This window comes from Haliotis cracherodii, unplaced genomic scaffold (assembly GCF_022045235.1).
Source record: "Haliotis cracherodii isolate W230 unplaced genomic scaffold, xgHalCrac1.p SCAF_12, whole genome shotgun sequence".
In the NCBI taxonomy this organism is placed as follows: Eukaryota; Metazoa; Mollusca; class Gastropoda; order Lepetellida; family Haliotidae; genus Haliotis; species Haliotis cracherodii.
The window spans coordinates 9232349-9246401 of NW_027266267.1; the positions used below are offsets into that span (position 1 = coordinate 9232349).

The following is a 14053-nucleotide window of genomic DNA, read 5'->3' on the forward strand; positions in this document are numbered from 1 at the left end:
AAACAGGGTTAAAAGATAAATTTCGTGGTTTATGCTGACAGCCTGAACTGTTTATATATGACAGATATATTTTTCGAGAATTTAATTGCCCATAATTAAGGGTACATATAACACACGAGTACGTATTATACGCGAATAAATAAGTCTTGTGTACATTGATCAATCGGAAGGGGTGCTAACTGGGATTGTTCACTAGCCAATATATTAGCAAATATCGCGTGGGCGCTTATTAGAGCAGGGCGCTTATTACGTCGAATACGGTAGTTACCTGTACCTGATGCTTGCATGATTCCAGGACCGGGGACACCAACCTTTGGAAATATTTCTCAAATAAGGCGACCAAACCCTTTCCATATCGAATAGAAATATGTGCATAAAAGGCAGAACGATGTCAAGAGCATGTGTTTATGAATCACTATCAAATTATGATGATACCAGTAAGTGCGAAAAGGTGAGCGTATCCTGCCCCGTGTCACCCATCACAAATACATGCAAAGACAAGTCAATTGTCACTGATACGTAAAATTTGGAAATTTCCTTAACATGTTTACCGTAAAACGTTTCGAAAGCTTTACTGAGGTCTTGAATGTTGTAGCCTTGAGCTACAACTTCTGAGCAAGATTCGTATGATGCTCTTTAACTTAGGTTGCTTTATGGTGAATTAATTAAATAAACACTGGGGAAGAATTATTGGGATGCCCAACTGATGTCTGCTTAATTCCAGGACCCTGTCATCTTCTCTGGCACCCTGAGGATGAACTTGGACCCTTTCGACAGCCACATCGATGAGGATTTGTGGCAGGCGTTGGAGCACGCTCATCTCAAGACGTTTGTGACGGGGTTGCCTAGTCAGCTGGAGTACGAGTGTGGAGAAGGTGGACAAAACCTCAGGTAGGTCACGTGTAACTACCTATCTGTGACAAGGGTTAGACCACGCTCACCTCACAAAGTTTGTGTCATCGCTCCCTACTCGGCAGGAGAACTCACTTTTTCAATCTATGTCACGACCCGTGAAGATTCCGGGGTAGAATAGGTCTTCAGCAACCCATGCTTGCCGTAAAAGGTGACTCTGCTTGTCGTAAAAGGCGATTAACGGATCGGGTGGTCAGGCTCACTGACTTGGTTGATGCATGTCATCGATCCCAACTGTGTAGATCAATGCTCATGATGTTAATCACTGGATTGTCTGGTCCAGAATTATTCTCAGACTGCTGGAATATTGCTGAGTACGGCGTTAAACAACAAACCAATATATGTCACTGTAGCATTAACTAGCTTCTCCCGTTGTGAGTAAGTGAGTTGGGTTTCACGCTGCTTTAAACAGTATTCCAGTTCTATCACGGCATGTCAGCTTGATGTTCTGTTTGTTTGTTTGTTATTGTCAGCAATATTCCAACTATAAGGCAGCAGTCTGTTAGTAATGTAGTCTGGACCAGACAATCCAGTGATTGACATCATGAGCATCGATCCACGCCATTGCATCAACCAAGTCAGCAAGCCTGACCACCCGAACCCTTTAATCGCCTCTTACTACAAGCTTGATGTGGGATTTGGTTGGTTGGTTTGTTGTTTAACGCCGCACTCAGCAATATTCCAGCAATATTCCAGCTATATGATGGTGGTCTGTAAATAATCGAGTCTGGATCAGACAATCCAGTGATTAATATCATGAGCATCGATCCACGCAATTGGGATCGATGACATGCATCAACCAAGTCAGCGAGCCTGACCACCCAATCCCATTAGTCACCTTTTACGACAAGCATAGTCGCCTTTTACGGCAAGCATGGGTTGCTGAAGACCTATTCTACCCCGGAATCTTCACGGGTCTGGATGTGGGAGGAAAGCCTGAAGTGTCGCATGTGTTACACATCTATCACTAACGTAGTCTAGATCATGTGCTGACAGACCTAGAAACATAATCGGGAGAGAACAGGGATTGTCCCATTGTGTTGAGTGTAGTCAGTCAGGTCAGGTTTCAAATCCTCCTCTGTTAACACAGATGCTTCCTGTGCCACAGGGGGCGGTCGGGTAGCCTAGTGGTTAAAGCGTTTGCTCGTCACGCCAATGACCCGGTTTCGTTTCCCGACATGGGTACAATGTGTGAAGCCCATTTCTGGTGTCCCCCGCCGTGATATTGCTGGAATATTGCTAAAAGCGGCGTAAAACCATACACACTCACTCACTCACTCCTGTGCCACGGCCAGGACAGAGTTGGGCCCTTGTGTCACTGCTAGTCATTAAAACTGACTGACATGGTGATCCGGTGGTTCTCTGTCAGACCTGGCTGATTGTGTGTCATCAGTCTGATGATGATGGTGAAGTTCATATTAGACTAAATCCTGTACAAATAACTGCTGTGTCGATACACTGTTATGTAGCAATACTAAAGTACTCACGGAAATGAAAAAAAAAATTTTTCGATCTCAGATTTTAAATAAATGCAGTTAATATACAAAATATATAAATATTCAAACAACTCAATTAGAACTAATTGGGCCTTGGCACTAATACAGCGTATCAAAGGTTTTTATGTCTTTTTACACGTAAATATGTGTAAAAATATGAACAAAACAGACTATTGTTAAACTGAGCATAACCAGGTGTTAGTAGATCAAGGTGAATGTCTAGACCTATGACACCTTGACAACAGGTGAACACAGGTGCTTGAAACCCACGTGCATGTGATTTGTCAGTGGTTAGTGATTTGTGAGTGGCATTGTGGGATAGTGAATCGTCGTCAAAATATCAGAACGTAAAAGTAACATATTCCCTTCTCAAACAACAACTTACATGTCATTATTATTATGTACATAAACATAGCTGTTATTTTTATTGTTGTTTTGATAACTTTTTTCCAGGCTAATTTGCATAATGCCTATAGCCTGTTTCTGCCATGTCAATTTGGACTTAGTTTTATTTTTGAGTGTTGAAAGTGCCTACAAATTACCTCCTGTAAAGTACATTTTGTATTGAGCACTGAGATAAAACTAGCAAATCCAGACTAGTACTTTTCCAGTTGTTTTGTTATTTCGTATTTACATCTACGTAATGCTTTGTGTCGATTATTAAATCCAGCAAAACGGGTTTTTTTCATTTCCATGAGTACTTTGGTGACTTTGTGTTGCAGTGTTGGACAGAGGCAAGTGGTATGTCGATACACTGTTACAAAGTATCAATAGTGACTTTGTGGTGCAATATTACATCGTGTACCTAGTGACTTTGTGTTGCAGTGTTGGGCAGAGGCAAGGGGTATGTCGATACACTGTTACATAGTATTAATAGTGACTTTGTGATGCAATATTACATCGTAAAACTAGTGACTTTGTGTTGCAGTGTTGGTCAGAGGCAACTGGTATGTCGACACACTGTTACATAGTATCAATAGTGACTTTGTGTTGCAGTGTTGGTCAGAGGCAACTGGTATGTCGACACACTGTTACATAGTATCAATAGTGACTTTGTATTGCAGTGTTGGTCAGAGGCAACTGGTATGTCGACACACTGTTACATAGTATCAATAGTGACTTTGTGTTGCAGTGTTGGTCAGAGGCAACTGGTATGTCGACACACTGTTACATAGTATCAATAGTGACTTTGTGTTGCAGTGTTGGTCAGAGGCAACTGGTATGTCGACACACTGTTACATAGTATCAATAGTGACTTTGTATTGCAGTGTTGGGCAGAGGCAACTGGTATGTCGACACACTGTTACATAGTATCAATAGTGACTTTGTATTGCAGTGTTGGGCAGAGGCAACTGGTATGTCGACACACTGTTACATAGTATCAATAGTGACTTTGTATTGCAGTGTTGGGCACAGGCAACTGGTATGTCGACACACTGTTACATAGTATTAATAGTGACTTTGTGATGCAATATTACATCGTAAAACTAGTGACTTTGTGTTGCAGTGTTGGTCAGAGGCAACTGGTGTGCCGATACACTGTTACATAGTATCAATAGTGACTTTGTGTTGCAGTGTTGGTCAGAGGCAACTGGTGTGCCTGGCCCGGACTCTGCTCAGGAAAACCAAGATTCTGGTCCTAGACGAAGCTACAGCAGCAGTTGACATGGAGACCGATGATCTGATCCAGACCACAATCAAGACAGAGTTCAGGGACTCGACTGTGATCACCATAGCCCACCGACTCAACACCATCATGGACTACGACAGGTGAGTTATGCATGTGGTTTACTATGATAACCGTAGCTCACCAACACCATCATGGACTACGACAGGTGAGTTCAGCATGTGGTTCACTATGATCACCGTAGCTCACCAACACCATCATGGACTACGACAGGTGAGTTCAGCATGTGGTTTACTATGATCACCGTAGCTCACCAACACCATTATGGACTACGACAGGTGAGTTATGCATGTGGTTTACTATGATCACCGTAGCTCACCAAGACCGTCATGGACTACGACAGGTGAGTTATGCATGTGGTTTACTATGATCACCATAGCTCACCAACACCATCATGGACTACGACAGGTGAGTTATGCATGTGGTTCACTGTGATTAACGTAGCATCATGGACTTTAATGATATGAAAAGTTGAATTTTATTCAAATGTGGTGACTTCATTGTACGTAGAGAGTCATCCATCAATTAAATATAAGAAAACACCGCACCAATGTGATGGAATGAAGTTTGAAGCAGTCCGAGGTTGGGAATCTTTTATTTCCTTGGCCGGGATCATTACCTGATACAAACCCTATGTTGCTGTTTCCAGAATCCTGGTGCTGGACCAAGGGCTGATCAAGGAGTTCGACACGCCGGCAGCTCTCCTGGCAGATAAACAAAGTGTCTTCTATGGGATGGCCAAAGATGCAAACCTGGTGTAGATCTCGCCATTTGATCTTCAGGAAAATGTTGATCCATTTTACAGCAAAGTTGATCCATTTTATAACAACATTGATCCATTTTATAACAACATTGATCTATTTTAGATAACAACATTGATCCATGTTATAACAACACTCCATTTAAAAACAACATTGATACAACATTGATCCATGTTATAACAACATTGATCCATGTTATAACTATGTTGATCCTTGTTTTTACAATGTTGATCCATGTTATAACAACATTGATCTATTTTAGATAACAACATTGATCCATATTATAACAACAATCCATTTTAAGACAACATTGATCCAACATTGATCCATGTTATAACTGTTCATCCTTGTTTTTACAATGTTGATCCATGTTATAACAACATTGATCTATTTTAGATAACAACATTGATCCATATTATAACAACAATCCATTTTAAGACAACATTGATCCATGTTATAACAACATTGATCCATGTTATAACAATGTTGATCTAATTTAGATTACAACATTGATCCATGTTATAACAACAATCCATTTTATAACAACATTGATCCATGTTATAACTGTTGATCCTTGTTTTTACAATGTTGATCCTTGTTTTTACATCTTTGATCACTTATGGACATCTTTGATCCATGTGAGGACAATTTTGATCCATCTATGAACATTTTATATATATTTTGTTTTAAATATGTAGAACTTTTAACTGTTTGATATATCTATGTCTATATTTATTTTAGATAATTGGCATATGTGATACATCTGTAGATGTCTCTGATAGATCTGTGACACTTTTCCCCCTACAGCACGTCAAGGCCTGGAGACTGTCTCTGGACGTCTCCATGCTGTATGCTGCCAGTGTAATGTTTCTCATTGTAAAGACGGGGGCATGGGTGTGCAGAGTTGCGTCCCTTTGGCATGCCAGAATCCTATGTTCGTGGGTTCAAATCCCGGTTCGCCACGATTTTGTTTCTAGGTTTGTCAGGAGGGCACAGGTGACCCAGTCGTCTAAGGCTCCGTGATTTGCTGTGCAGAGTTGCATCCCTTGGGCACGCCAGAAACCTATGATTGTGGGTTCGAATACCCGTTCGCCCCGATTATGTTTCTAGGTTTCTCAGCACCATACCCATGCTCGTGGGTTTCACCGAAGTGGTAAACATCTGAGACCAGCATCACTTGGGCCTTTCCTCCCACAATAAGTTGACACGTCGCAATATAACTGCAATTCTGTTCAAAGTGGCGTTAAACCCAACTCACTCATTGTAAAGACTGAAGAGAGCCAAAACCCATTTTTTGGAAAATTTCTGTACAGTCGATGTGACATCAACAGCAATGAAGTTCTGACCTTTATTACTGGAAATTACACAAAGTACCAACAACAGCAATTATGTCATGTTGTCGTAGTCTGTATTGTTTTAAATGTTGTTCAATGTTGATGATGTTATTTGAAGGTCACTACCGGATCATGTCTGTCTGTCTCATCCTTAGACACGCCTCAGGGATTTCATTGCTTTGTTGTAATCAGATATTGCAGATGTGCATTAGAGATACATCACGGGTTTAGTAAACAGTACCTTCCTCCGACACCTAGGGCCGCTTTTCTGTGTTGTCACTATTTTTGGCTGACATAGCTGAAAGTCAAGTATGTGTTGCAGCCATAAAATTTCCGAGTCCCTTGATGGGATTTGAACCACGGAGCTTCTGATCACAGGTCAAAGGTCAAATCCTTGTCCCCATGTAGTCAAACCTTATCTGTCTACTCAGCACCAGAACTGGATCTGAAGAAGTTATTTCAGTTTTTGGCTGTGTCTCTATACTTTTATTTCACAGACTACTTAATGTGTTATATCTCTGTATCTTTACCGTCATCCGCCATGTTGTCTCAAAGGGAGATAATTCAACTCTCATACAATGTGAATACCACTATATGTTAATAATGGACTCCTATCAGTCTGACTTCCATGTATTTATTGATTCAAGTCATGGGTCCACTTGCACAAAGCGGTCTTAGCGCTAAGATGATCTTAACTCCCATACATCAACATAGACTTAAAATAGTCTTAGCGCTATGGGTCGGTCGGGTAGCCTAGTGGTTAAAGCGTTTGCTCGTCACGCCAAGGACCCGGGTTCGATTCCCGACATCGGTACAATGGGAATAGCCCATTTCTGGTGTCCCCCCTTCAGCCCCCTTTTTATTTTTCTTTCCCAACACAACGACATTACCAGGAATTAGTATTTCATTAGATGTCTGGCCTATTTATCACAAGGTTCACATTTTCGTTGACTAAGCATGTTTTCTCTTGTTCAATTGTCTGTAGCAACCCAATGTAGTTTTTGACAGGGTACTATATGTGACCAACCTTAAGATAAGGGACCTTATGGGTGAAAAGTCACATTTTGACTTAATACGTGTACATTTTATAACTAGGGTATCTTAGGATCATAAAAATACAAAATATTTATTACACATATGCATGTGTTCAAACGTTTGGGGCCGCCTCCATGGTCAAGTGGTAGAGCGTCAGCCCGGAGAGCTGAAGGTCCAGGGTTCGATCTCCGATGCGTCATACCAAAAGACGTTAAAAGATGGTACTTGTTGTTATCCTGTCTGGCGCTCGGCATTAAGGGGCTCAAACAAGGGCTGGTCACCTCGGAGTCAGTATACTGTGTCTGAGTGGGGTATTCATGTTAAACTGCGGCATAGTATCTCAGTGAGCTAGCACTATTAATCGGCATCAGTCCGAACTTGTACAAGCAGACACACTCACGTACATGCACGTCGCTATATAAGTGCAATAATCTTGGACGCGACGTTAAACCCAATTTCACCTCACTTCACCTCAAACGTTTGGACTCATTCTCTGCAAAGTCCCATTTTGAGATGTATGACTGTTAATGTAATGGTTGCATACTTTGTTGTCTAGTGTTTGTGGAGTTGCTTCCCTTAGTTGTGTGAGGATCCTTAGCTTAGTCTTAAGTTATATTTTTGTACAGTCCGGACACATGGCAATTATAACAGAAGTAAGTTGACGTCAGATGACTTTCTTTATGACGTCCCGGCACAATAGTATCCTAGCACCCATAAGGCCCCCTTTCTCCTGGCCGGTCACATCCCTGGAGTAGCAATTTGTCTCCGCAACTTGTTCACAAGGATGGGGTGTGGATAATACTCAAGTGTGTACACAAGAAAAAACACGTGCCAAATGATTTTTAGGAACAAGGGTCATAATCATCAGGAAATTGTTTGTAGTGGACTTTTGTTTCAGATATTTGTTTGAATATTAATCATCACAATTTTCATACCTCAATCTTCGGTATATATATTTGAGGCTTGAAAATAATTATTGAAATAAATACAGTGAATAAGATTTGGAAGATCACAAGTGAGATACGACAGCAAAAACAATAGGGGTGGTCAGGGTCTGTATAAGTTTTTGAATATTTTTGAGTTTCCCGAGGTTTGCTAAAATATGTCTTAGCTAAGATTAGTACCCAAGATTAGATCTATGAAATCCCTTAAAGGAATATCCAGAACAAATTCATCCATCTGTATGTGTGTTAGTTCTAACCAGGATCCCTGACAGTCTTTTCTATACATACATTGTTGTCCCGTGCACCACTATTCTATTTGTGGAGTTGCTTCCCTTAGTTGTGTGAGGATCCTATGGTCATGGGTTTTATACCAGATTTTATTCAGATGTATCGTGGCACCTGGACTAATGGCAGCATTAATCATGATATTCCATCCAAATCATAATATCCCCAAATTACTCAGTGAACGGCTCCAAAAACAGCTGACAAGGCATTAACCCTCAATACACAATGGACGGATCTATTCTGTTGCTGAGTTTTAGTAGACGATGGAAGGATCTGATTGACTTCTCCTGACCATTGTTACTGTATATATTTCATGGCATTGCTGATGCAGAGGGTTGTGATATACGTGATAATATTTGAAATGTGATAACTAGCTGATATATTCTGCCAAATAGTTCAGCTGGAGTCCTAATAATAGCAACTATGTGAAATATGAACTGTGATCTATTTTGGGTGAGTGGTTGTTAGCATAGTTTGTGTGTAACGGCTTGTTAGCATAGTTTGTGTGTAACAGCTTGTTAGCATAGTTTGTGTAACAGCTTGTTAGCATAGTTTGTGTGTAACGGCTTGTTAGCATAGTTTGTGTGTAACAGCTTGTTAGCATAGACTGTGTGTAACAGCTTGTTAGCATAGTTTGTGTGACTGGTTGTTAGCATAGTTTGTGTGTAACAGCTTGTTAGCATAGTTTGTGTGTAACAGCTTGTTAGCATAGTTTGTGTGTAACGGCTTGTTAGCATAGTTTGTGTAACAGGTTGTTAGCATAGTTTGTGTGTAACAGCTTGTTAGCATAGTTTGTGTGTAACAGGTTGTTAGCATAGTTTGTGTGTAACAGGTTGTTAGCATAGTTTGTGTGTAACAGCTTGTTAGCATAGTTTGTGTGTAACAGCTTGTTAGCATAGTTTGTGTGTAACAGCTTGTTAGCATAGTTTGTGTGTAACAGCTTGTTAGCATAGTTTGTTTGTAACAACTTAACATATTTTTTTACTTACTTCACCTGGTCAAAATAATGCATCATTCTTCCTAGCTTGTAAACTATTCTCGATTTATTCTATCATGATGATTTATAATCTTCCCTTCAAGTTGATCTGTAAGTGTAGCTGGTCTGTAGCTGATCTGTAGCTGATGTTTCATAGTTGGTCTAGATGTGTGCTGGAAGTAGGTTGGGGGGTACGGGTGGCCCAGTCGTCTAAGGCGCCGCGATTCGCTGTGCAGAGTTGCGTCCCTTGGGCACACCAGAAACCTATGATTGTGGGTTCGAATCCCAGTTCACCCCGATTATGTTTCTAGGTTTGTCAGCACCATGCCCGTGCTCATGGGTTTCACCGAAGTGGTAAACGTCTGAGACCTGCATCACTTCGGGCTTTCCTCCCACATTAAGCTGACACGCTGTGATACAACTGGAATACTGTAAAAAGCAGCGTTAAACCCAACTCACTCACTCACTCAGAAGTAGCTTGGGTTTGGACATCTGATGGGATGTTGAAGTGGCGTTGCCGTATTTCTTAATAATTGCATTTGTATACTTTTTTACAAGACTTAGAAACATGTATTTGTATGCTTTTATGTATTTAGTGCCAAACGGCCAAAAAACACAGGGAGGCTAAACGATTACGGTACATAAGTATGCAGACACGGATAAACGATCTGTTGTCTCCAAACTCTATTGCTGGTAGTGATGTGATCTGTTTTTATCCATTTGTTGTTTACGTTTTGTTTGTTAATTAAAATGTTGTTGATGGGAATATTTGATACCTCGATTCATGCATGGTGGTGTCTTCTGTCAGATAGACATCAGTATTTTTTTTGGTATTTTTTTACATCGCAATCTCATTAAAATCAGATCTTAGTTCTCGCTATCGCTAAACAAAGATCTGAGGACATCCCATTAAGGGTCACGTCAGAACGACCTTTCATCCAGCCAATCAGAGCATCACTTACCAGATCATGAAAGTGACAGTCGGAATGTGTTTTTCAATCATGCAACCACAAAATATTTAACACGGGGTATTCCGAACGACAGTTACGGGTTTTATGATTATATCCATACAATCTAGGCCGTCTATAAGCCCGAGAAAGCTGCCTTCTGATTGGCTAATGTCGATTTCATGTCAGTCATTTCATTGGTCAGTCAAAATTCGCGCAAGATTTGACTACAATAGGGTACTAAGTAAGTTAGTCAAAGCTTGTAAAATTGTTATGTATGATGTTCATATAATGTTATCAGAGTTTATGTCTATTGTTTGTGTCTTGTACCGATGGGAAATCCAGATTGGAGTAGGTCCCAGCAACCTTTGCTTGTCTTTGATTGGACAGTCAGCCTTAGTGACTTGTTTGATTGTTAACGTACCGGTACCCATCAGCGTTGGTGCTCATATCAATCACTGGATTGTCTAGTCCACACTCGGTTTTACAGAGGTCACCATCATACAGTTGGGATATTGCTGAGTGGGGCATTTTCAACTAGCAACTTGTGACTTGATACCTTATGTTTACCTGGATGTGTTGTTCGGACTGCATTACATAAACCGTATTCGACGTAATAAGCGCCAAGGGCGCTCTCAAAATTAGAAATAGGGGGCTCTTATTAAAATATTATTTTGGCTTAAAAAAACTGCTGAAAGATCATAAATTTCGTGGTTTATGCTGACAGCCTGAAATGTTGACATACGACAGATATATTTTTCAAGAATTTAACTGCCCATTATTAAGGGTGCATATAACACACGAGTGCGTATTATACACGTATAAATAAGTCTTGTGGACATTGATCAATCGGAAGGGGTGCTGATTGTGATTTTTCACTAGCCAGTATATTAACAAATATCGCCGTGGACGCTTATTAGAGCTGGGTGCTTATTACGTCGAATACAGTACTCTTGCAGGACGTTAGGTGGTAATTGTGTTAAAAGTCGTTTTATGTTTATATGATGATTCCAGTGTTTAAAATACCTGCCTGCTGAGGATGGAGACGGATGGTCAGTTTTGAACACGATGATCAGGCTGTAATTGTATTCCCTAACTTACCTATGCATTCAAGTATTAATTCAGTGTATGGGGTAAATTAACTGTAAACGTTAACCACATTATTGATGAATATAATTTCAATGAGTTAAGTAACAAAGTTGACAATCCACCAGTTTGTTATTTTCTAAGAATGAACATTAAACAGTACTATTCATACGTTTAGTGTCAAGAAAATTCTGGACTGGCAATATTTTATCTGGTCTGGTAGCTTTGCAAAGTTGCAAGTCTGATTGTCTGACTCAAATTTCCAGGTATTTTATGGCAGTCTTCTATTGCGTGAATGTCACACCCAGGCTGCCATAGAGAAAGCTGTCACAGTCTTCTATAGTGTGAATGTTACACCCAGGGTGCCATGGAGATAGCTGTCACTACATGCCGTCATATAGCTGGAATATAACAAACCATCTTAAGGGTCAGCCCCAGGGTTACAGGTAGTGCACACTATACAGTCGGCAGCTATATGCCTGATACTGTCACAGGTGACAGGCGCTCTCACTGCAGCCAAAGTTTGGCTCTTGCCACTCCGAGGGTTCATCAAAGGTTATTATTTGTCCCGTTACTGGTAATCACACATTAATCAATGCCTAATCACTTTATCTTTTTATCCTGATTGAAACAACTTCTGTACCAGTATTATTGCTGTTTTAATCATTACTGTTGCGTGTGAATGAATCTGATTAGTCCCGCCTCGGAATTCAGTTTGATCTGAACAAGAAAATCCCTCCAATACATTCCAGAGATATTGTACAGTATTCAGTGATTTTTATATTTCTAGATCATATTATACAATCTCAGTGAAGTTTATCTGTAGGGTTTACAATTCTTGTGTTTTTTCTTGATTTCCACTGTTTGAATGGCAATGAGTGATATATAGAATAACCTCCTCAAAACTTTGAATTATGGATTACCTGTCCCTCGTAAATCAATGCTGTGTGATATACCAGTCCCCTTTTTTTCTTCTTTTTTTTCAAATTCAATGTTTTTTTGTCTCTGACAATGTGACTTTACTGTGAACCTAATTGTGTCTTGTTTGAGTCCGACATCCTCGGGTAGCCAGTCATCGTATCCCAATTGCGTGGATCGATGCTGATCATGTCAATCACTGGATTGTTTGGTCCAGACATGAGTATTTACAGACCGCTAATGTATAGCTGGAATATTGCTATATATAATATTGCTATATATATACATATATATATATATTATATATATAAATATATATATTTAAAATTCAATGTTTTATTGTCTCTGACAATGTGACTTTACTGTCAACCTCATTGTGTCTTGTTTGAGTCTGACATCCTCAGTCAACATTTGAGAGGGATACTGCTCTATTTATACTGATATGTAACTAGAGGATGCTAGTTGGTATACTTGAATTGTGTCTTACTTTTATAAATTTTAAATGAAGCTCAACATGCTCTAGTTGGGACACTATTTGTGTGGTACCATCTCCAAGCAGCCAATATATGATAGTATACATATGCTGTTATCATTGGCTACCTGCAAATTGTCCGGCCAAACAATTTTTTGTGCCTGTTCCTGTAGTTTTCTTTCTTCGATATACCTGTATGTCTTATTTGTATTTTAGATAGAGAGAGTGTATTTCGACACATGTTTTACTTTGCATAATCTAGAATAAAATTATTATACATAATCCTTGTGTTTTTCTTCTGTCAAGTATTGTTGAGATAAAATGCCTCATATTTTATGAAGTGAGTGAGTGAGTGAGTATGGTTTTACACCACTTTTAGCAGTATTCCAGCAATACCACAGTGGAGGACACCAGAAATGGGCTTCACATATTGTACCCTTGTGAGGATTCGAACCTGGTCTTTTGCATGGCGAGTGAACACTTTAACCACTAGGCTATCCCACCTACCAATGAAGTTTGAAGGCTATAACACAAGTGATATGTATGCCTCTTCTTATGACATACTGATGGCCTAACATTTGAAAACTAAAATATTGTAAGTTATATCAACCGAGCTGGAGGGGTATATCGTGTCATGTACCCTGTGTGTGAGCCTATGTACCCCAATCTCGAGGGGTATATTGTGTGATGTACCCTGTGTGTGAGCCTATGTACCCCAATCTCGAGGGGTATATTGTGTGATGTACCCTGTGTGTGAGCCTATGTACCCCAATCTCGAGGGGTATATTGTGTGATGTACCCTGTGTGTGAGCCTGAGTACCCCGACCTCGAGGGGTATAAATAGTGTGATGTACCTGTGTGAGCCTATGTACCCCGATCCCGATGGGTATATCCTGTGATGTACCCTGTGTGTGAGCCAATGTACCCCGATCCCGAGGGGTGTAAATGGTGTGATTTACCCTGTGTGTGAGCCTATGTACCCGATCTCAAGGGGTATATCGTGTGATGTACCCTGTGTGTGAGCCTGTGTACCCCGATCCCGAGGGGTATAAATGGTGTGATGTACCGTGTGTGATCCTTGTTTGTAGTTTAATGCCGCACTTGGCGCTTGTTCTAGCTATATGTAGGCGCTCTGTAAATAATTGAGTCTGGGCCAGATGATCCAGTGATTGCTATTGTGAGCAACGACCCATGACACCG

At 40.4% G+C, this 14053-nt stretch overlaps 1 protein-coding gene across 1 annotated transcript in view; it reads left to right on the forward strand.

Annotated features, from left to right (window-relative positions):
* The window catches only part of LOC139458166 (multidrug resistance-associated protein 1-like), a 58983-nt gene extending 53838 nt beyond the window's left edge, over positions 1-5145 (forward strand). Inside the window, exons 28-30 of the mRNA XM_071239498.1 lie at positions 725-891; positions 3984-4178; positions 4745-5145. Of these exons, the coding sequence (XP_071095599.1) occupies positions 725-891; positions 3984-4178; positions 4745-4856 (474 nt within the window). The 3' untranslated portion in view covers positions 4857-5145. The remainder of the gene's footprint in view (positions 1-724; positions 892-3983; positions 4179-4744) is intronic.
* Positions 5146-14053: the final 8908 nt, after the last annotated feature.